Genomic DNA, 21578 nt, shown 5'->3' with positions numbered 1-21578 from the left:
CAGGAAAGTGGAGAATATTCCGTATAGTCCTGACCTACACCCTTTGGAGGCCGTTGAGAATAAGGGGTAAGCCATTTAGAACGGAGATGAGGAAGCTCTTTTTCACACAGAGTTGTGAGTCTGTGGAATTCTCTGCCTCCAGAGGGTGCGGTGGAGGCCGGTTCTCTGGATACTTTCAAGAGAGAGCTAGATAGGGCTCTTGAAGATAGTCAGGGTATATGGGGAGAAGGCAGGAACGGGGTACTGATTGTGGATGATCAGCCATGATCACATTGAATGGCGGTGCTGGCTCGAAGGGCCGAATGGCCTACTCCTGCACCTATTGTCTATTGTTGATTGGATTTGGAGTTGGGAGCTGAGACTCTTGGTGCAGAATACCAGCTGTGGACTGGACCTGCACTGACTAGTCATACAGTGTGGAAACGGGCCATTCGGCCTGTCCCATCTACACTAGTCCCACCTGCCTGCATTTGGTCCATATCCCTCCAAACCTCTCCTCTCCATGTACCTGTTTCTTGAACGATGGGATAGTCCCTGCCTCAACTACCTCCTGGAAGCTTGTTCCATACACCCCACACCGTTTGTGTGAAAAAGTTACCCCACAGATGCCTATTAAATATTTTCCCCTTCACCTTAAACCTACGTCCTCTGGTCCTCTATTCACCTACTTTGGGCATGAGACTGCGCATCTACCCGATCTATTCTTCTCATGATCTTAAAGACGTGTATAAGATCATGAGAGAGTAATGAGTAAGTGGATTGTTTTTTCTCTAATTATTGACATCACCATGTCTCCCTCAGTCAAATTATGACTCAATATCAAACATTTATGCCACTTTTGAAATTCGCCAATACGTGTGTAGTAGCCAAGTCGGGTTTTGAGCTGATTTAGTCAGGGGGAAATCCACAGTGTTATAGACAATAGGTGCAGGAGTAGGCCATTTGGCCCTTCGAGCCAGCACCGCCATTCACGGTGATCATGGCTGATCATCCACAATCAGTACCCCGTTCCTGCCTTCACCCCATATCGCTTGACTCTGCTATCTTTAAGAGCTCTATCTAACTATCTCTTGAAAGCATCTAGAGAATTAGCCTCCACCTCCCGAGGCAGAGAATTGCACAAATTCACAACTCTCTGGGTGAAAACATTTGTTCCTCCTCTCCGTTCTAAATGGCCAACCCCTTATTCTTAAACAGTGGCCCTTGGTTCTGGACTCCCACAACATTGGGAACACGTTTCCTGCCTCTAGCGTGTCCAATCCCTTAATAATCTTATATGTTTCAATAAAATCCTGTCTCATCCTTCTAACTTCCAGTGTTGGTAAGTGCTGGATATAATGACACTAACTTCCATTACTCTTTAGGGAATGGGCTGATTTGGCATGCAAGCTAACCACCTTGCATTTTTCCCAAATGACAAATATTTCAAAGATGTGACTGTAAACAGCCCTGTTTTCCCAGGCGCCGTGCTTTTGTAAATGACCCTTGAAAAAAGGCTGGTATCGGATGTCATAGAAGTATGAACATGCTGTCCAGAACTGAACATCACATCCTAAATGCAGCCTCACCGACGTCTTGTATAACTGCAACATTACCTCCCGACTTATGTACTCAAACTCTGACTGTTAGAGGCCAATGTGCAATGCAAGTTGGGGGAAGGGGATCCGTCTTGTGACTTGTATGACCCTTGACGTGTCGCACTGTCACTGTTTATACGCCGGCCCTGATCCGAGGCTTTAAGGTCTCATTGCTGGCCGTGATGCGGCTATGATTTTTTGGTTGAACAAAACTGTTAATCGGTTTGATTTTCTTGCAGACAGTGGAACCAGAATACGCCAACACTGAAGTTGTGGAGAAAGCAGCAGAAATCTGTGCTGGTTCTACTACGGTAAGAGTATAGGATTTAATAGGGGGCAGTGTTAGGTGTGAGGAGGATGCTAGGAGACTGCAAGGTGACTTGGATAGGCTGGGTGAGTGGGCAAATGTTTGGCAGATGCAGTATAATGTGGATAAATGTGAGGTTATCCATTTTGGTGGCAAAAACGGGAAAGCAGATTATTATCTAAATGGTGGCCGATTGGGAAAGGGGGAGATGGAGCAAGACCTGGGTGTCATGGTACACCAGTCATTGAAGGTAGGCATGCAGGTGCAGCAGGCAGTAAAGAAAGCGAATGTTATGTTGGCTTTCATAGCAAGAGGATTTGAGTATAGGAGCAGGGAGGTTCTACTGCAGTTGTACAGGGTCTTGGTGAGACCACACCTGGAGTATTGCGTGCAGTTTTGGTCTCCAAATCTGAGGAAGGACATTATTGCCATAGAGGGAGTGCAGAGAAGGTTCACCAGACTGATTCCTGGGATGTCAGGACTGTCTTATGAAGAAAGACTGGATAGACTTGGTTTATACTCTCTAGAATTTAGGGAGATTGAGAGGGGATCTTATAGAAACTTACAAAATTCTTAAGGGGTTGGACAGGCTAGATGCAGGAAGATTGTTCCCGATGTTGGGGAAGTCCAGGACAAGGGGTCACAGCTTAAGGATAAGGGGGAAAATCCTTTAAAAAACCGAGATGAGGAGAACTTTTTTCACACAGAGAGTGGTGAATCTCTGGAACTCTCTGCCACAGAGGGTAGTTGAGGCAAGTTCATTGGCTATATTTAAGAGGGAGTTAGATGTGGCCCTTGTGGCCAAGGGGATCAGAGGGTATGGAGAGAAGGCAGGTACGGGATACTGAGTTGGATGATCAGCCATGATCATATTGAATGGCGGTGCAGGCTCGAATGGCCGAATGGCCTACTCCTGCACCTAATTTCTATGTTTCTATGTTTCTAATCTTATTGGCACGGTGGCAGCGGTAGAGTTGCTGCCACATAGAGCTAGTGACCTGGGTTTGATCCTGACTACGGGTGCCGTCTGTACAGAGTCTGTATGTTCTCCCCATGACTCGCGTGGATTTTCTCCTTCGGTTTCCTCCCACACTCCAAAGACGTAGAGGCTTGTAGGTTAATTGGCTTGGCATAAATGCAAAAATTGCCCCTAAGATAGGACAGGATAGCATTAATGGGCGGGGATCGCTGGTTGGTGCGGTCTCAATGAGCCGATGGGCTATATCTCTAAACCAGTGGTTCTCAACCTTCTTTAGCTCATGGCCCCCCTTGGGGTCTTTTAATTTTTCTGTGCCCCCCCCACCCCCTGACATTATTAGCGGAAAAAAAAAATCAATATTATAATACCTTCCATAAAAATATCAGTGTCTATTAATTGCACATATATTCTCTTTTATTCTATTCCACAAACATCAAAAATATTTTGTGGGTTCAATAAAACAACCATTTATAATCATACATTAAAAATATATTTCAACTACATAGATTTAAATTTATTAGAACTGAAATTTAGGAGACAACAGGGTAGCTCTGTGGCCCCCTTCATTGAACCTGTGGCCCCCTAAATCCCCAAATTTTTCTTTGCCCCCCCTGAAATTTGCCATGGCCCCAGGTTGGGAATCACTGCTCTAAACTAACCTAACCTAAATTATCTACTCTTAAAGTGGACCCTATGGAGTTTAGGGGATTATTTTAACCATATAACCATATAACCATATAACAATTACAGCACGGAAACAGGCCATCTCGACCCTTCTAGTCCGTGCCGAACACGTATTCTCCCCTGGTCCCCAAAACCCTTTCTGCCTTAAGTCCTCCCTCCACCGCCTCCAGTTTAAATTCCAATTTGGAATATTTCGGAGGACCAATAAAACCAAGAACCAAGACCCGAAACGTCACCTATTTCCTCCGCTCTATAGATCCCACTATCCCGAGCTTTGAGCACGGATATCTGTGCATGTGCTGCAGTCGACCGTATGAACAGCAACTCATGTTTCGCTTGTAGACAAAAACGCTGGAGAAACTCAGCGGGTGAGGCAGCATCTATGGAGCGAAGGAATAGGTGACGTTTCGGGTCGAGACCCGGAAGGGTCTCGACCCGAAACGCCGCCAATTCCTTCAAGACGAAGGGTCTCGACCCGAAACATCGCCTATTCCTTCGCTCCATAGATGCTGCCTCACCCCCAGCATTTTTGCTCTTTTACTTCAGGTATCTCTATAAACATAACTGTCTCCCCACCAGGGTGATCAAGTTTGGCTGTGATTTGGTGTTTACTTTGGAGATCCAGCCCGGTAACAGGCCCTTTGGCCCGCCGAGTCCGTGCCGTACACTAGCACAATCCTCCACACACCAGGGGCAATAACCATTCTTTACCAAAGCCAATTATCCTTATGAACATGTGCATCTTTGGAGTGTGGGAAGAAACTGGACTTCCTGGAGAAAACCCACACGGTCACGGGGAGAACGTTCAAACTCCATAGAAAGAGCACCCGTAGTCAGGATCGAACCCTGGTCTCTGGTGTTGTAAGGCAGCAGCTCTATCTCTGCGCCATCGTGCCACCCTCTACTGTGCATGCTACCCATGGAATGACGTTTGGTGATTGTTTTGTTGATCACACTTGTGAATTTGAGTTGAGTAGGTCCTTGGAGAACTTACAACACTGAGCCTGTAAGCTGTAAATAGGCAGCCTTTCAAAACTGGCTGCCTACTGATAACAGGGTGGCAAATCTGTGGAAGTCATTGCCACGGAAGGCTGTGGATATTTTTAAGGCAGAGATAGATAGATTCTTGATTAGTACGGTGTCAGGGGTTATGGGGGGAAGGCATAGGAATAGGGTTAAGAGGGAAAGATAGAATGGGCCTTGATGGGCTGAATGGCCTCATTCTGCACCTATTACTTATGAACAAATGGGTTTCTGGTAACCTCTGGTAATCTCTGTCTATAAGTTGAGCACTAAACTTATAGACAGAGGGCCACTATAACTTAAATAAGAGCGGCAACTGTGGTGCAGCGGTAGAGTTGCTGCCTTACAGCACTTGAAGTACCAGAGACCCAGATTCCATCCCGACTACAGGTGCTGTCTGTACGGAGTTTGTACGTCCTCCCCGTGACCGCATGGGTTTTCTCCGAGATCTTCGGTTTCCTCCTACACTCCAAAGACGTACAGATCTGTAGGTTAATGGGCTTGGTGTAAGTGTAGATTGTCCCTAGTGTGTGTAGGATGGTAGTAATGTGCGGAGATTGCTGGTGGGTGCGTACTCGGTAAGGTTGAAGGGCCTTTTTCCGTGCTGTATCTCTTTAAACAAAACTAAACTTGTAACTGAAGTAAAACCTGTAAATACAAAATTAACAGGAAGCCACTCGCTCCTCTGCCATTCAATAAGATAACGGTTGATGCGAGTGTAACGTAAATGTCAGATGCCCATTAACTGGCTTATCTTTGTCCTTGTGTCTCAAGAGGTTCCTCCACTTATGCTCATTGAGAAAGAATTCCAAAAGTTCACTATCTACAGAAGGTTTGCCTCATTGATGACTGATCACTAGGTTAAATCCCAGGGATTGGGGGACTGTCATATGTTGAAAGAATGGAGCGAGTGGGCTTGTATGCACTGGAAGTTACACGGGTGAGAGGGGATCTTATTGAAACATATATAAGATTATTAAGGGATCGGTCATGCTAGAGGCAGGAAACATGTTCCCCATGTTGGGGGAGTGCAGAACCAGGGGCCACAGTTTAAGAATAAAGGGTAAGCCATTTAGAACGGAGATGGGGAAAAACTTTTTCACCCAGAGCTTTGGGAATCTGTGGAATTCTCTGCCTCAGAAGCCAGTGGCGGCCAATTATCTGGATGCTTTCAAGAGAGTAGGATAGAGCTCTTAAAGAAAGCGGAGTCAGCGGATATGGGGAGAAGGCAGGATTGGGTTACTGATTGTGTGGATGATCAGTCATGATCACATTGAATGGCGGTGCTGGCTCGATGGGCCGAATGGCCTACTCCTGCATCTATTGTCCCCTTATTTAAAAAAAAAACATAATTCTAGATTCGTTCACAAGGAGCAACTCCACATTGACCATATCAAGATTTCTCAGGTTCTTGTATGTATCACTCAAATCCCCCCGCAACTTCTAATCTCCAGTGCATACAAGCTTAACCTCCCCTCCTAAGATTGTCTGCTTAGTTTAGTTTAGAGATACAGCATGGAAACGGGCCCTTCGGCCCACCGACTCAGCGCCAACCAGCGATCCACGCACACCAACACTATCCTACACACACTGGGTGGCCTGTTGGCGCAACGGTAGAGATGCTGCCTTACAGCGAATGCAACGCCGGAGACCCTGGTTCAATCCCGACTACGGGCGCTGTCTGTACGGACTTTGTACGTTCTCCCCGTGACCTGCGTGGATTTTCTCTGAGATCTTTGGTTTCCTCCCACACTCCCCAGGTTTGTAGGTTAATTGGCTGGGGATAAGTGTAAATTTTCTCTAGTGTGTGTGTGTAGGATGAAGAAAGACTGGATAGACTCGGCTTGTACTCGCTAGAATTTAGAAGATTGAGGGGGGATCTTATAGAAACTTAAGGGGTTGGACAGGCTAGTTGCAGGAAGATTATTCCCAATGTTGGGGAAGTCCAGAAGGATAAGGATAAGTTTAGGATAAGAGGGAAGTCTTTTAGGACCGAGATGAGAAAATCATTTTTTACACAGAGAGTGGTGAATCTGTGGAATTCTCAGCCACAGAAGGTAGTTGAGGCCAGTTCATTGGCTATATTTTTTAGAGGGAGTTAGTTGTGGCCCTTGTGGCTAAAGGCTATGGAGAGAAGGCAGGGATTGGATACTGAGTTGGATGATCAGCCATGATCATATCGAATGGCGGTGCAGGCTCGAAGGGCCGAATGGCCTACTCCTGCACCTATTTTCTATGTTTCTATGATAGTGTAAATGTGCGGGGATCGCTGGTCGGTGTGGGCTAATGAACCTGTTTCCGGGCTGTATCGTTAAAACTAAAACTGGGGACAATTTGGAAGCCAACTGGAAGACAATTAGCCTGCAAACCCTTACGCCTTTGGAGTGTGGGGGGAAACCGGAGCACCCGGAGAAAACCCACGCAGGTTAGAGGGGGAATGTGCAAACTCCGTACAGACAGCACCCATAGTCGGGATCGAACCCGGGTCTCTGGCGCTGTGAGGCAGCAACTCTACCGCTGCGCCACCACTGCTCTTCCAGGTATTAGTCTGTCTTTTCAGAACCAGCTTCCTTTGTATTCTTAACTGAAACCAACCTCGCACTCGAGGTATGGATTCACCAGTGATCAGTGTTGGTCCATCAGTGGCAATATTTTACAATAAGGATTTTGTCAGTAAAAATGAAGCTTAAAGTGTGAATTAACCATTAATAGACCCAAAATGCTGGAGTAACTCAGTGAGTCTTGTCCCTCTACCCTAAATCTATGCCCTCTAGTGTTTTTGACAACTCTATGTAGGTTTCCACTATCAACCCAATCTGTGCACCTCACCACCCTTTTCCCCAGGCTCCAGCACCAAGAAAAACAAACCTAGCTGATCCAGACTCTAGATAGGCTCTAGATAGTAGGGAAGATTCAAACAAGAGGACATGACTTGAGAATTAAGGGACATAAGTTTAGGGGTAACATGAGGGGGAACTTCTTTACTCAGAGGAAGGATATTTTTAGTTTATTTTCAAGATACAGCATGAAAACATGCTGAAACATGGAAACACCAAGTCCACAGCGACCAGCAATCCCCATACACTAACGCCATCCTACACACACTAGGGACAATTAAATGTATTTTACACCAGGCCAATTAACCAGTGACCAGTGTTAGCTGTGTGGAATGAGCTTCCAGTGGAAGTGGTGGAGGCAGGTTCGATTTTATCATTTGAAAATAAATTGGATAGGCATATGGACGGGAAAGGAATAGAGGGTTATGGTCTGAGTGCAGGTAGATGGGACTAGGGGAGAATAAGTGTTTGGCACGGACTAGAAGGGCCGAGATGGCCTGTTTCCGTGCTGTAATTGTTATATGGTTATATGGCTGTAGACACAAAGTGCTGGTGTAACTCAGCAGGTCAGGCAGCGTCTGTGGAGAAAAAAAAGATGTGTGATGTTTTGGGTCACTTTTCACTGTACGTCTGTACACGTGACAATAAAATTAAATTGACTGACTGGGTCAGGACTGTTAGTTTCCGTGCTGTATCTTGGGACTCTTAAGAGTTCAGAGACACAGCATGGGAACAGGCTCTTTGACCCACCGGGTCCGCGCCCACCTGCGAACCCCGCACGTTAACACCATCCTACACCCACTAGGGACAATTATTTTACATTTACCAAGCCAATTAATCTAAAAAAAAAAACCTGTACGTCTTTGGAGTGTGGGAGGAAACTGAAGATCTTGGGGGAAACCCACGCAGGTCACGGGGAGAACGTACAAACTCCGTACAGACAGCACTCGTAGTCGGGATCGAACCGGGGCTCCGGCGCTGCATTCGCTGTAAGGCACCAACTCTGCCGCTGCGTCACTGTGACTCTTCTTCAGACTCTGATCCATTGAAACACTCCAACCCCAGGCAATATCTGGTAAATCTCTTCTGCACCCTAGGGGGGGGTGATCTCATCTTTCCCTCTCAGGGTGGTGACAACATCTGCGCGCAGCATTCCAGCTGTGGCTCAACAGCTGTCTCGTAAAATTGCACCATAACCGCCTCTGCTGCGACGGTGTGGGACTGCCCTAATGCAAGGAGCATACCAGCTAGATTGGCTGCGGGTAGCTGCTAATGGCAGAAGTGAGATACACAGGGGATGGGCCAGAGATTTCATCTCAGAGACATAAGATCGGATCCTATCTCAGAGGAACGGAAATTTAAATTCAGTTAATTAAATCTGCAATCTGTGGATTTTAATGAGCACTTAATTTCTTGGGTTTCAATGAGGGAAGAAACTCTGTCGATCTTATCCTCTAATGGCGATGACTCTTTACATCAACTAAATGACTCATTCTTAATTGGACATGCTAGAGGCAGGGATAGTGGCCATTGTAAGCCCCTCTCGGTCATGACTGACCATGGGTGGATGCAGGCCTGGGCGATGTCATATGGAGTACAGGCTGTTACCCATGCAGTACGTCCCACCTCTCTCCATGTCGCTGATTGATCCAAAGGAACAGCAGGGCCGTTACAGTTTGGCACCAATGCTGTCGCAGGATCTGCCAGAGCGAGGTTGTAGACAACGACGAACTGCCTTAGGGGCTCCGACTCCGGATTCTCTTGAGGTTTACTCCTGGAGCCTTTTCCATGACTGGATGTGGCCACAAGGCAGTGGAGGTTTTAAATTAGAGTTTTCCCTCTCCTAGATGGACCGCCTTCCCAGGCTGACGAGCCCCATCTGCCCGAGACTCGGGGGGGCGGGAGCATCTACCTTCCCGTGCAGGTCTATAGCACCTGCCCACTGCCCACAGTTTTCTGCCCACATAAATGCCCTCAATGACCACCAAATTTTAATGAGCAATCCGATTGCCCTTGGCAGCAACATTCATGAACAAATGAATATACGGCGAGGGCAGCAGGGTGGCGCAGCGGTAGAGTTGCTGCCTTACAGCACCAGAGACAGAGTTCAGTTCTGACTACAGGTGCATTTGAATGAATGAATGAATAAGTTTATTGGCCAAGTATTCACATACAAGGAATTTGCCTTGGTGCTCCGCCCGCAAGTGACAGCATGACATACAGTGACAGTTAGGGTTGACACATAAAACATTAAACATTAATAAGAAAACATTATTGATTAACATGTGAATTAAATAAAATACCAGAGCAAAATTTTTGTTTCTTGAGTCGAGCTATTACTTGTGGGGAAAAAAGCTGTTTTTATGCCTGGCTGTGGCAGCTTTGACAGTCCGGAGTCGCCTCCCAGAGTGAAGTGATTCAAAGAGTTTGTGGCCAGGGTGAGAGGGGTCAGAGATGATCTTGCCCGCTCGCTTCCTGGCCCTTGCAGTGTACAGTTCATCAATGGAGGGAAGGTTGCAGCCAATAACCTTCTCAGCTGATCGGACGATTCGCTGCAGCCTCCAGGTGTCGTGCTTGGTGGCTGAGCCAAACCAGACCATGATGGAGAAGGTGAGGACAGACTCTACGATGGCCGTGTAGAATTGGACCATCATTGCCCGTGGCAGATTGTGCTTCCTCAGAAAGTACATCCTACGTTGTGCCTTTTTGACTGTGAAGTCGATGGTAGCCTCCCATTTAAGGTCCTTGGAGATGATGGTTCCCAGGAACTTAAAAGACTCCTGGGAACCAAACGTACTGAGTTTGTACGTTCTCCCTGTGACCGCGTGGGTTTTCTCAGGGGTGCTCTGGTTTCCGCCCATATATCAAAGATGTCCAAGTTTGTAGGTGTAGGTGAAATGCCTTTGGTAAAATTGTCCCCATTGTGCAGAATAGAGCTAGTTTGCTGGGGGTGATTGGTGGTCGGTGCGGACTTGGTAGGCAGCAGGGCCCGTCTCCAAACTGTATCTGTAAAAGCCTAATGTCTTTTGGAAAAAATCAGGACAGAAAGGCAGAAAATGTCATTGTCCTATCTGGGACACATGACAATTATCTCTCTTGACTTGAAAATGTTGTGGATAAATACACACCAGTCTGTTAATGTTTCTATGCAGGGAAATGCATGAAATGTGGGCGAATGGCTGTTGACCCAAATTATTAATTAGTTCTCTGTTGACACTATCTGAACTACAGGGTTATTTACCACATTTTTTGGTTAGTTCTGATTTTTGTTATCTGATGTATGCTTTAAATCTCATCTTCCACTCAAATATTAGAGAGCCGACAAGGAACTCCCTGGGAACACGTGTGGGACATCTAGATACTCCTTTGATAGTAGGATGCATTTTAAAAAGTTATGCCTGACTGCACTGCTCCCCCAGTGCTGTTATCAAAAGCTCATAGGTGACAGGAGCAGAATTGGGCCATGCGGCCCATCAAGTCTACTCCACCATTCAATCATGGCTGATCTATCTCACCCTCCTATCTCGCGGAGTAGACTTGATGGGCCGAATGGTCTAATTCTGCTTCTAGCACCTATGAACTTATGAGAAGCGGGACCAGGAAACAAATAATAAACACTGCCAATCGTAGTTAATGACGTTCTTAGAGTAGACTTGATGGGCCGAATGGTCTAATCCTGCTTCTAGCACCTATGAACTTATGAGAAGCGGGACCAGGAAACAAATAATAAACACTGCACAATCGTAGTTAATGACGTGCTTATGAAAAAATATGTGGCGTTGGTTGGAGGCTGGCTTTCCTTCTAATTCCTGTTCTTCACTTTTAGTTGGAGGATGACGCTGAACCAATATATGTAGATGTGGGACTGAGCTCTGAAACTGAACCTCAAACAGTGACGGTAATAACTTGGTCCACTTGTGCACATTTAAGTCCAATAATGGGCCATATAGACCTCAGTTAACTTCCCCCCCCCTCCCTCCCCCCCCCCCCTCCCCCCCCTCTCTCCCCCTCCTCCCCCCCTCTCCCCCTCTCCCCTCTCCCCCCCCCCCCCTCTCCCCCCCCCCCTCCTCCCCCCTCTCCCCCCTCTCCCTCTCCCCCCCCTCCGCCCCCTCTCCCCCCCCCCCCCTCCCCTCCCCCCCTCTCCCCCCTCTCCCCCCTCTCTCTCCCCCCTCTCTCTCCCCCCTCTCTCTCACTCTCTCTCTCTCTATTCCCCTCTCTCCCCCCCTCTCCCCCCTCTCCCCCCCCTCTCTCCCTCCTCCCCCCCCCTCCCCCCCAAGTCACACTGGCTTCACGTTGTCACAGCTGACAATGACCTGTTTCCTTTATCATTGTCATTTTTGTTTGCATATCTTTCACTCATTGTTCTTTATCTCTCTCTGCATCATCGTATATACCTCTCCCTTCCCTTATCCCTAATCAGCCTGAAGAACGGTCTCGACCCGAAACGCCACCCATTCCTTCTCTCCAGAGATGCTGCCTGTCCCGCCGAGTTAATCCAACTTTTTGTGTCTCATCTTCCGTTAACTTATGGTTGGTCTGGTATCTTTCCCCTTTGCTGTTTAGGCTAGGCAGCAAAGCATTTGTCCTTCCTGGGCGAATGGATTGGTTTTGTATCGTGGTCAAATCAGCCTGTAAGAACTCTTGCAAACAGAGTCTGCAGTTTTGGTCCCCTAGTTTGAGGAAGGACATTCTTGCTATTGAGGGAGTGCAGCGTAGGTTTACAAGGTTAATTCCCGGGAGCCCAGCAGCAACTCAACAAACCCGGGCCCGACACCGACCACGGACGAGCACGATCTCGCTCACTCACCAAAGCATAATAAAGCAATAATAAACCACAAAATAATCTTAGCTTTTAACAATAAATACAACAATTTCATAGTTTGAAAGCAGCATTTCATAGTGAACTTTGACCTGGGCATGCGCAGTTGGAATACCAAACTCGCTTTTTTCCTCTAGTGTTCATACGATTAAGGCCACACTTAAGTGCCCAAGCGTTTGGATGGTCAAAGGTTTGGGGAGGGGGGAGATAGTGGGAGAGAACTTCCATTTCAAATCTGACTTGGTGAATTAGTTGTTCCAAAGAGCTTGGCAACTGTGCTGAATTTCAGTCACTTATGTAGCCTTGTGCTCACCAACCCACTCGTTATTTTTCTAGTTTAGAGATACAGCGAGGAAACAGGCCCTTCGGCCCAGCGAGCCCCCACCGACCAGCAATCGCCGCGCATTAACACTATCCTACACACACTGGGGACAATTTTGCATTTATCCCAAGCCAATTAACCTGCCAACCTCTACGTCTTTGGAGTGTGGGAGGAAACCGATGATCTCGGAGAAAACCCTCGCAGGTCACGGGGAGAATGTATAAGCTCTCTACCAACAGCACCCGTGGTCGGGATCGAACCTGGGTCTCTAACGCTGTAAGGCAGCAGCTCTACTGCTGCGCCACCGTGCCCATTATCAAAAAAATTTGCTTCCTTATTTTTTTATTCCCCTTCATAGAAATGTAGAAACATAGAGGAAAAAAAAAGAGTATGCAGTAGGCCATTCAGCCCTTCGAGCCAGCACTGTCATTCAATAGACAATAGATGCAGGAGTAGGCCATTTGGCCCTTTGAGCCAGCACCGCCATTCAATGTGATCATGGCTGATCATCCCCAATCAGAACCCCGTTCCTGCCTTCTCCCCATATTAAGAGCCCTATCTAGCTCTCTCTTGAAAGCTATTCAGATCAGATTCAATATTAATTCTCATTGTCAGTGTACAGTACAGAGACAACGAAATGCATTCAATATGATCATGGCCGATCATCTAAAATCAGCACCCTGTTCCTGCTTTTCCCCCATATCCCTTGATTCCTTTAAGCCTAAGAGCCAAATCTAACACTCTCTTGAAGAATCTAAGTTTCTATCGTGTATCTCAGTGTCTCATTCTATTTGGTAGTCACGTGAAACAGCTTGACGTTTAATTAAAATGTTATATTATAAATGCAAGATGATTAAACGCATTATATAAATGATGTTGCCTATCCGGTTTAGTTCACTTTATTGTTATGTGTACTGAGATTTTTTTAAATCTTGAAGATCAGTGCTATTTTGATTTAGAAGACTTTAAAAGACTTGGTTCCACCAAGGTGCAGATCAGAGCGCCACAGGAGATCCTTCTTCCCTGTGGCTATCAAACTTTACAACGTCGTGAGATCGACTGACTCTTTCTCCCCCCCCCCCCCCCACGCAATCTTTGCACATCCCCAATCCTTTCCACATCACTTTAATTTCATATTTCATGTCTCTTGTGTTTTTATGACTGATGGGAGATCAATTTCTCTCCTGGGATAAATAAGGTTCTATCATGTCATTATTGTGATTTGCAAGATGTTAAAACCTGCTCTTTGGTGTTGTTTTTTCAGACTAAGGATACCGTCCCAGCCGTGGTGATAGAGCCTTCTGTAGAAAGCATCAATGATGTTCTGTACGAAACTGTCCCTGCAAAGGAGGATGATATGCCACCTGGGTTCCAGTTTAAGGTGGGTGAGAGGTTCACTAGGTCGCTAGTTAATAAATGTATTAGTAATTCAATAGTCAGGATCTAGTGACAGAAACAAAAACCTGGAGTAACCCACCGGGTCAGGCAGCATCTCTGGAGAAAAGGAATGGGTGACGTTTTCGGGTCGAGATCTTTCTTCAAGTCTAAGAGTCGGGGGGAAAGGGAAATAAGAGATATAGACGGTGATTATAGAGAGACGTAGAATGAATGACCATCATCATCATTGTTGAAAACATTAGCGACGCAGTGGCGCTGATTTCCGACGGGAACGGTGACGGACGCACCACACATCTCTGTCCTCCAGTTCCTGGGGACTTCCACCGCTGGAAGTATAGGGTTTTGGTGTGTGTGCTTGATCACCATTCCTTACAATGCTGTGTACGACAGTGATCGCAACTTCTACTGAAGTATGGATGGCCGTTGGCTCGCTAGAAGCTCATCCACCGTTTGACAGGTCTTGATTTTGGTCCTTCTGGAGGTCCACGGCCCCCTCCTCGCCTGACAAACCAGTTTAGTCGCCGACATCTTCCGACCATGGAGCAGGTAGCACGGGGTTACATGGTACCCGAATGAATGAAAGATATGCAAAAGAGTAAAGATGATAAAGGGAATAGGCCATTGTTTTAGATGTGGGTTAGGTGAAAACAGGTTCCAGCTAATGAGAGTCAACAAGACATCTTTGAAAATTGTACAATTACTTGGGAGGGTGAAAGACGGAGAGAGAGGGGATGCAAGGGTTACTTGGAGGTAGAGAAATCAATATTCATATCACTGGGGTGTCATTGTTATCGTGCATCTTTTGAAGTTTGTCAGAATCATTTGAGACGCGCCAAATTTCCTCTGTCTCCTCCGGTAATGGAGGCTTTGGTGAGACTCCTTGGCTGTTGCATCAGTGTGATTAGTCCGCAACAGACCGCTGGTAATATTAACACTAAGGAGCTTTAATTTATACCAATCCGATAAACCTACAAAACCTGTACGTCTTTGGAGTGTGGAAGGAAACTGAAGGTCTCGGAGAAAACCCACGGGGAGAACGTGCAAACTCCTTCCAGACAGCACCAGTAGTCAAGATGGAACCCGGGTCTCTGGCGCTGTGAGGCTGCAACTCTGCCATTGCACCACAGTGCCGCCCTTATTGTACAAATTAATGAAGCTGTAAACACTCAGTGGTGAATTGACGTTGCAGTTGAGTTGAAACGCTTCATTTATTCTTGTGACAGGTTCGGGCTCTGCACGATTACAATGCGACTGACACTGATGAGCTGAACCTTAAAGCGGGCGATGTTGTCTTAGTTATTCCCCATGACAACCCAGAAGACCAGGTGAGTAGTGTTGTACATGGTGCTTGTAGCTGCCACAATTTCACCAAGCAACAGGTGATAGACAGGGCCTTACCTTGTAGTACTTTCCTCATTCCGCATGAGCTGCATGCATGTGGAGAGCTGATCCAAAATGGAGTTTAGTTTTGAGATACAGCGCGGAAACACGTCCTTCCGCCCACCCAGGCTATGCTGACCAGCGAACCCTGCACGCTAACACTATCACACACACAATTTTACCAAAGCCAATTTGCCAACAAAACTGTGTGTCTTTTGGAGTGTGGGAGGAAACCGGAGCATCCGGAGAAGACCCACGCAGGTCACTGGGAAAACGTACAAACAGTAAATGTACTTGGGTTCAAACTCTGGTCTCTGGTGCTGTAAGGCAGCAGTTTTACCGCTGCGCCACCGTGCTGCTCAAATATCAACCCAATGGAACCCTGTATAGAGCATCGTGATTATGACTTGATTGTTCATTTTGGATGAGGGATGAATATTGATCTCACAAGGGATGGGGGAGAAAACTTCCATGCTCTTTGGATAAAAGACCCATGATGTGTTTTGGCAAGGGCCGTTCACAGCCTCTCTGCATTTCATAAGATCATAAGTGATCGGAAAACAGAATTAGGCCATTCATGTCTACTCCGCCATTCAATCATGGCTGATCTATCTCTTCCCCCCCCCCGCCACCATTCTCCTGCCTCCTCCCCATAACCCCTGACACCCGTATTAATCAAGAATCTTATTTATCTCTGCCGTGAAGAATATCTAAACTGGAGGCTGGGACTTGATCTCGAGTCTCTTGATCAATGGATCTGAAGTCTAAAGGGCCTGCCCCACTTGGGCGACCTGAATCCGTGAGTTCTGGCGAGTTTGCCCTCGACTCATACTTGCAGCATGGTCGACACGAGGTTGTAGGAGGTCTTTGTAACTCTCTGTCATGCTCGAGAGTAGTCCCCGCGTACTCAAGGCCTCGACTAGGTCTCGCCGTATTTTTCAACATGCTGAAAAATGCCCGCGAGTAAAAAAAGGGTCGCCGTGGAAAAAAACGATACTTTTTTTACTCGTAGGTTTAGTCATGGTCGGTCGGCATGTTAGTCATAGGTAATCAAGGGTAGACAAGAGACAACAGGTGCAGGAGTAGGCCATTCGGCCTGCACCGCCATTCAATGTGATCATGGCTGATCATCCCCAATCAGTACCCCGTTCCTGCCTTCTCCCCATATCCCCTGACTCTGCTATTTTTAAGAGCCCTATCTAGCTCTCTCTTGAAAGCATCCAGAGAACCTGCCTCCACCGCCCTCTGAGGCAGAGAGGTAGTCGAAGGTAGACGTTGACAGTCTTCATCTTAGTCGAAGGGAGATCGAAAGAGGTCGTCTTCATTCTCCACTATTCGGTGTCCAATTTTCCCAAAGCGAGTCAAAGCTGGTCTTCAACACAGTCGAAGGAGGTAACCGAGGAAGAGCAAAAGGAAGGACTTGAACTTTAATTTGCCTTCCATCACAGCGAGGAATGTGGAGGAGTCACTGTGGTGGATGTTCATGTTAAAATGTGTTTTTTAGTGATTTGTTGCTTTTAATTGTATGACTGATCTGGCCAAATTAAATTCCTCGTATGTTGCAAAACATGCTTGGCGAATAAAGTGTGATTCTGATTCTGATTCTATGCATTGTGTACCAAGCACAAGTTCCTAATATTGTCATAGTCATACAGTGTGGAAACAGGCCCTTTGGCCCAACTTGCCCACACCCATCAACTTGCCCATTTGGCCCATCACCCTCTAAACATATCCTATTCATTTACTTGTCCAAATGTGCATTAAAGGCTATGATGGTCCCTGCCTCAACTACCTCCTCCTGCAGCTCGTTCCATATACCCACCACCCTATGAGTGTAAAAAAGAAATGTGTACAAATTCATGGGAGGAATAGATCTGATAGGGTCTCTTGTCCCGAGTGGGGGAGTCAAGAATTGGGTGACGCAGGTTCAGGGCGAGGGGGGGGGGGGGGGGGGGGTGGGGGGAGGGGGAAGATTTAATCGGAATATGAGGGGTAACATTTTCCATTCAAAGGATGGCGAGAGTATGGAACGAGCTGTTGGAGGGGGTAGTTGAGGCAGTTACTATTGCAACATTTAGACAGTTACGTGGATAAGACAGGTTAGAGGGATATGGGCCAAACGCAGGCAGGTGGGACTAGTGTAGATGGGACATGTTGGCTGGTGTGGGCAAGTTGGGCCTATGGGCCTGTTTCCACACTAAGACTCCATGACTCTAAGAGATCAATAGATGGATGAAAAGTTAAAAAAAAAAAACCTCTCGGGTTCCTATTAAATCTTTGCCTCGCCTCACCTTAAACCTATGCCCTATGGTTGTCGATTCCACTACTCTGGGCATTTTCCATGACTGTGGAGTTTACCTGACTCATTGGTCCCTGTATCGGCTCTCTTGCTAACACTGGACCCTTGCAATTGTTCTTGCAGGACGACGGCTGGCTCATGGGCATCAAGGAAGCTGACTGGGCACAGAAGAAAGATCTGAAGTCATTTGCTCGCGTTTTCCCTGAGAACTTCACTGAGAGACTTCAGTAAAAAGCGGGTTGCCCGTGGAGGACCACCGCAGTGCGGGTGAAGGAAGCCCCCACGGAAACCCCCCCCACCCCGCAGCAGAGCAACTATTTACCCTAAACTCCCCCCTCCAGGAACGCAGAAGTTGTTGCCACTGTGTACATTAGCGTTCAATGTTTACTGAATCTGGTCGCGGAGCTCTCGTCAGTCAGTTCGTACGCCGCTCCTGAGCAGATCTGGTCGGTCCCTGGATGTGTCCAGGTCTTATAACGAAACCGGCAACTTGCTCCCGTTTCACATTTGTTGCATGAGAATTCTATTGTGATCATTTGAGTGTGAAAGAAAGTCAAATATATTTACGTACGAGCTATCGTTGGATGCCTAAGTGAAAGGTGGAAGAAATGAGCCCATGTTTGTAAAATAAGTCGTTTTTTTTTCAAAAAGGGGGGTGTGATGGGTTGGATGTGATCTTTGGATCATGCGGTCCTCTTCGGCAGTCAGGTCTGACTTGAGGGGAACTCAGTTTGAAACTGAAGCAAGCCAGCTCCTATGGGTTTTGGTGCTTCTGTGAGTGGAGAGAGAGAGAGGAGGGGAAGCAGCAAATCGGGAGAAGATATTTAACGTAGACTGCCCTGGATGTTACCCCCCCCACCGTAGTCCGACCCCACTCTCAGTTGTAATTCTGAGGATGTGCAGGAAGGAACTGCAGATGCTGGTTTGCACCGAAGATAGACACAAAACGCTGGAGTAGCTCAGCGGGACAGGCTGCATCTCGGGAGAGAACGTTTCGGGTCGTGGCCCTTCTTCAGACTGGGGTGACATTTCGTGTCGAGACCCTTCTTCACACTGACGAAGTGCCTCGACCCGAAACGCCACCCATTCCTTCTCTCCAGAGATGCTGCCTGTCCCCCTGAGTTGCTCCAGAACGTTGTGTCTATCTTCGTTCCAGCAGTTCATTATCCTTAATCTTCCTTTGCTAGGAGCAGCGAGTTTTCTGAATTGAATGATGGTAAATGTCTGGGATGGATTCTTGAACCAGAGCAATCCCATGACCTCCATTTGTCTAAGCCAGTACGGGTGGGTGAGGGGGGGGGGGGGGGTTGCACGGTGGGATTAGGGTGGAGAGTTTTGTTACTAAATCATCTTCAAACCGGTGCTCCTTGGTCTGACGAGGGGCCGTGATCCGAAACGTCACCCATTCCTTCTCTCCAGAGATGCTGCCTGACCCACTGCGTTACTCCAGCATTTTGTGTCTACCTTCACCGTGTACCACTTCAGCCAATTGGCAAATGCTGGTGCTGGCAGAGCATGTTCTTGGTGTGTGATTGTAGGGGTGGGGGTATGGATAGTCTGCTGTGAGCTCGGGGCATTTTGTTAAATCTGCTCTCTCCTTGTTCCCTTCCCCCCCTCTCACTCTCTGCAGATGCTCCGTTTGCAGGCTCCACCACTGGCAGAATGCATTTAGTGTGTGATTATAACTCTACTGCCCAGCCCGACCCATCCAAACGCACAATCAACATCCTCTAACTAATGAGCACGTTTCATCCTTGCTGGGTTAGTCACCAAACAGCTGCTGCTGTCTTCCCACTTTGATACCTGGCCAAGGAACTGAATTACTGGTTAACAATCTGCCCGTCCTTGCATTCAAAGTTACATTTGCCTTTGGAATTAAATCTTCAGCTTTTCGCCCTTTTGCTCCTGTTTGCTCCCCCAATACCAATTACACTTCCGTTAAAACATGGTCTGACAGAAATCTCTCAGGTGGTCATTAACTTGGACACCCAGCTACTGATTTTCATCCAACATTGGAGGCCAGTCGGCCCATTAAGTCGATGCCAGCTGTGAGCATTGGCACACCCTCCACTGAGATTCATCTGGAATTCAGCCATGTCCATCAACAGCCTGTTACCTCCACCTAATCTTGGGATGACTTGGGCAGCGGCGCAGCGGTAGAGTTACTGCCTGACAGCCCAGAGACTCCCGGTTCGATCCTGACCACGGGTGCGGCCTGTATGGAGTTTTTACCTTGTCCCCGTGACCTGCCCGGGTTTTCTACGAGATCTTCAGTTTCCTCCCACACTCCAAAGGTTTGCAGGTTAATTGGCTTGGTGTAAATGTAAACATTGTCCCTAGTGTGTGTAGGATAAAGTTTTATGTGCCGGGATCACTGGTCGGCGCGGACTCGATGGGCCGAAGGGCCTGTTTCAGCACTGAATCTCTAAACTAAACTAAACTAAATATCTCCATTTGGATTTAATTTTTCAGTTTTTCTTTCTTATACTCTCATTCCCTGATGATCACGCCCTTAATACCAAAAACACTTCCATTAATATATCGTCCTGCAGAATTTTCTCAAGTGGTCATTAACATGGACACTGAGCTACCTATTTTCATCCGACATAGCAGGCCAATTGGCCCATTAAGTCGATGCTAGCTCAGAGCATTTGCGCATCTTCCACTGATTCTTCTGGAATTCAACCATGTCCATTAGCAACCTGGATCTTCCACCTAGTCTTGGGGTGACGTACATTAAAACCTGTTAACGTAACACTCAACATGTCTTTGTGGGGGTGGGGGGGGGGGGGGGTTCTGCAGAGACCCCTGTTGGACTATGTTGAGGAATGTGATCACCAACCCAATCCCACCTGTTGCTGAAGTTCCTATCGACACTTTATCCCATTCTGGACAACGGATGTCAGCTGCTCCCCTCTGTCCAACATGTGCTCCGTGACTGTAGTCTGTGCAGGAATGAAGTGCAGATGCTGGTTTAAACCGCAGATAGACACAAAAACTCAGCGGGTCAGGCAGCATCTCTGGAGAAAATGAATAGGTGACGTTTCGGGTCGAGACCCTCTTTCAGTCTGAGAGTCGGGAAGGGGGGGGGGGGGGAAGGGAAATGAGAGATAGGCGGTGCTATAGAGAGATGAGGAACAAATGAATGAATTATGTGCAAAGATATAACAAAGAAACATCACCGATTCCTTTTCTCCAGAGGTGCTGTCTGACCCGCTGAGCTACTCCAGCTTTTTGTCTCTACCTCTGTAAATGCAGACCTGCCTGATCATTGAGTTAAGATGTTGATCATCTTTTAGTTTTTTGTTTTCTCATGCTGGTCAACCCTGTGGATCTCTCGATGAAGCAGTATTTTAAGTCCTAAATTATGCAGCCATTTATTACGCTTGAGTTGTTACAATCAAATGGTTCTGTTCGATCTAGCTAGCCACGTGTCTACTGTGTATTTGTTCAGTGTGAGCCATTGATGCTGCCTGTGACCTTCTCCGATGGTTCCACTGCAACCACTTTGAAAGTTGTTTCAGTGTTCATTGTATTTATCTGAAGAATGACGGCAAATATCGTGGCACCGCTGGTAACTTGTTTCATGGTGGCCTATTCTTTGTGGCGTTCTGAACCCCTGAAATCACTGGCAATGTTGTCTTTTGTTCATTTTTGAAATGCACTGTTCATTACTCAACTACCAGGTAATAAAATCTGTCTTCTGGTTACTTGTGGCTATTTTTTATGGCTGGAAAGTTTGGTTGAAAATGGTTTAGTTCATTTGTTATCCCGTCGTGCACCGAGCAACAGTGAAAAGCTTTTGTTGCTTGCTAACCAGACAATGGAAATCAATTAGGTGCACAAAAATGCTGGGGAAACTCAGCGGGTGCAGCAGCTTCTATGGAGCGACGGAAATAGGCAACGTTTCGGGCCGAAACCCTTCTTCAGACGTCAGAATGGAAATTAATATG

The 21578-nt window shown here is 47.0% G+C and overlaps 1 protein-coding gene across 8 annotated transcripts in view; it reads left to right on the top strand.

Moving 5' to 3' along the window:
• LOC129699113 (myc box-dependent-interacting protein 1) overlaps positions 1-21335 on the top strand; it is a 144843-nt gene extending 123508 nt beyond the window's left edge. For all 8 annotated transcript variants that reach the window (XM_055638776.1, XM_055638779.1, XM_055638777.1 and 5 more), the window contains 5 exons: positions 1817-1888; positions 11234-11305; positions 13813-13929; positions 15170-15271; positions 17749-21335. In XM_055638776.1, coding sequence (XP_055494751.1) covers positions 1817-1888; positions 11234-11305; positions 13813-13929; positions 15170-15271; positions 17749-17856 — 471 coding nt within the window. In that variant the 3' untranslated portion in view covers positions 17857-21335. The remainder of the gene's footprint in view (positions 1-1816; positions 1889-11233; positions 11306-13812; positions 13930-15169; positions 15272-17748) is intronic.
• The last annotated feature ends 243 nt before the right edge of the window (positions 21336-21578 follow it).

This window comes from Leucoraja erinacea, chromosome 7, assembly GCF_028641065.1.
Source record: "Leucoraja erinacea ecotype New England chromosome 7, Leri_hhj_1, whole genome shotgun sequence".
In the NCBI taxonomy this organism is placed as follows: Eukaryota; Metazoa; Chordata; class Chondrichthyes; order Rajiformes; family Rajidae; genus Leucoraja; species Leucoraja erinaceus.
This window is presented reverse-complemented; position numbering and strand designations above follow the sequence as displayed.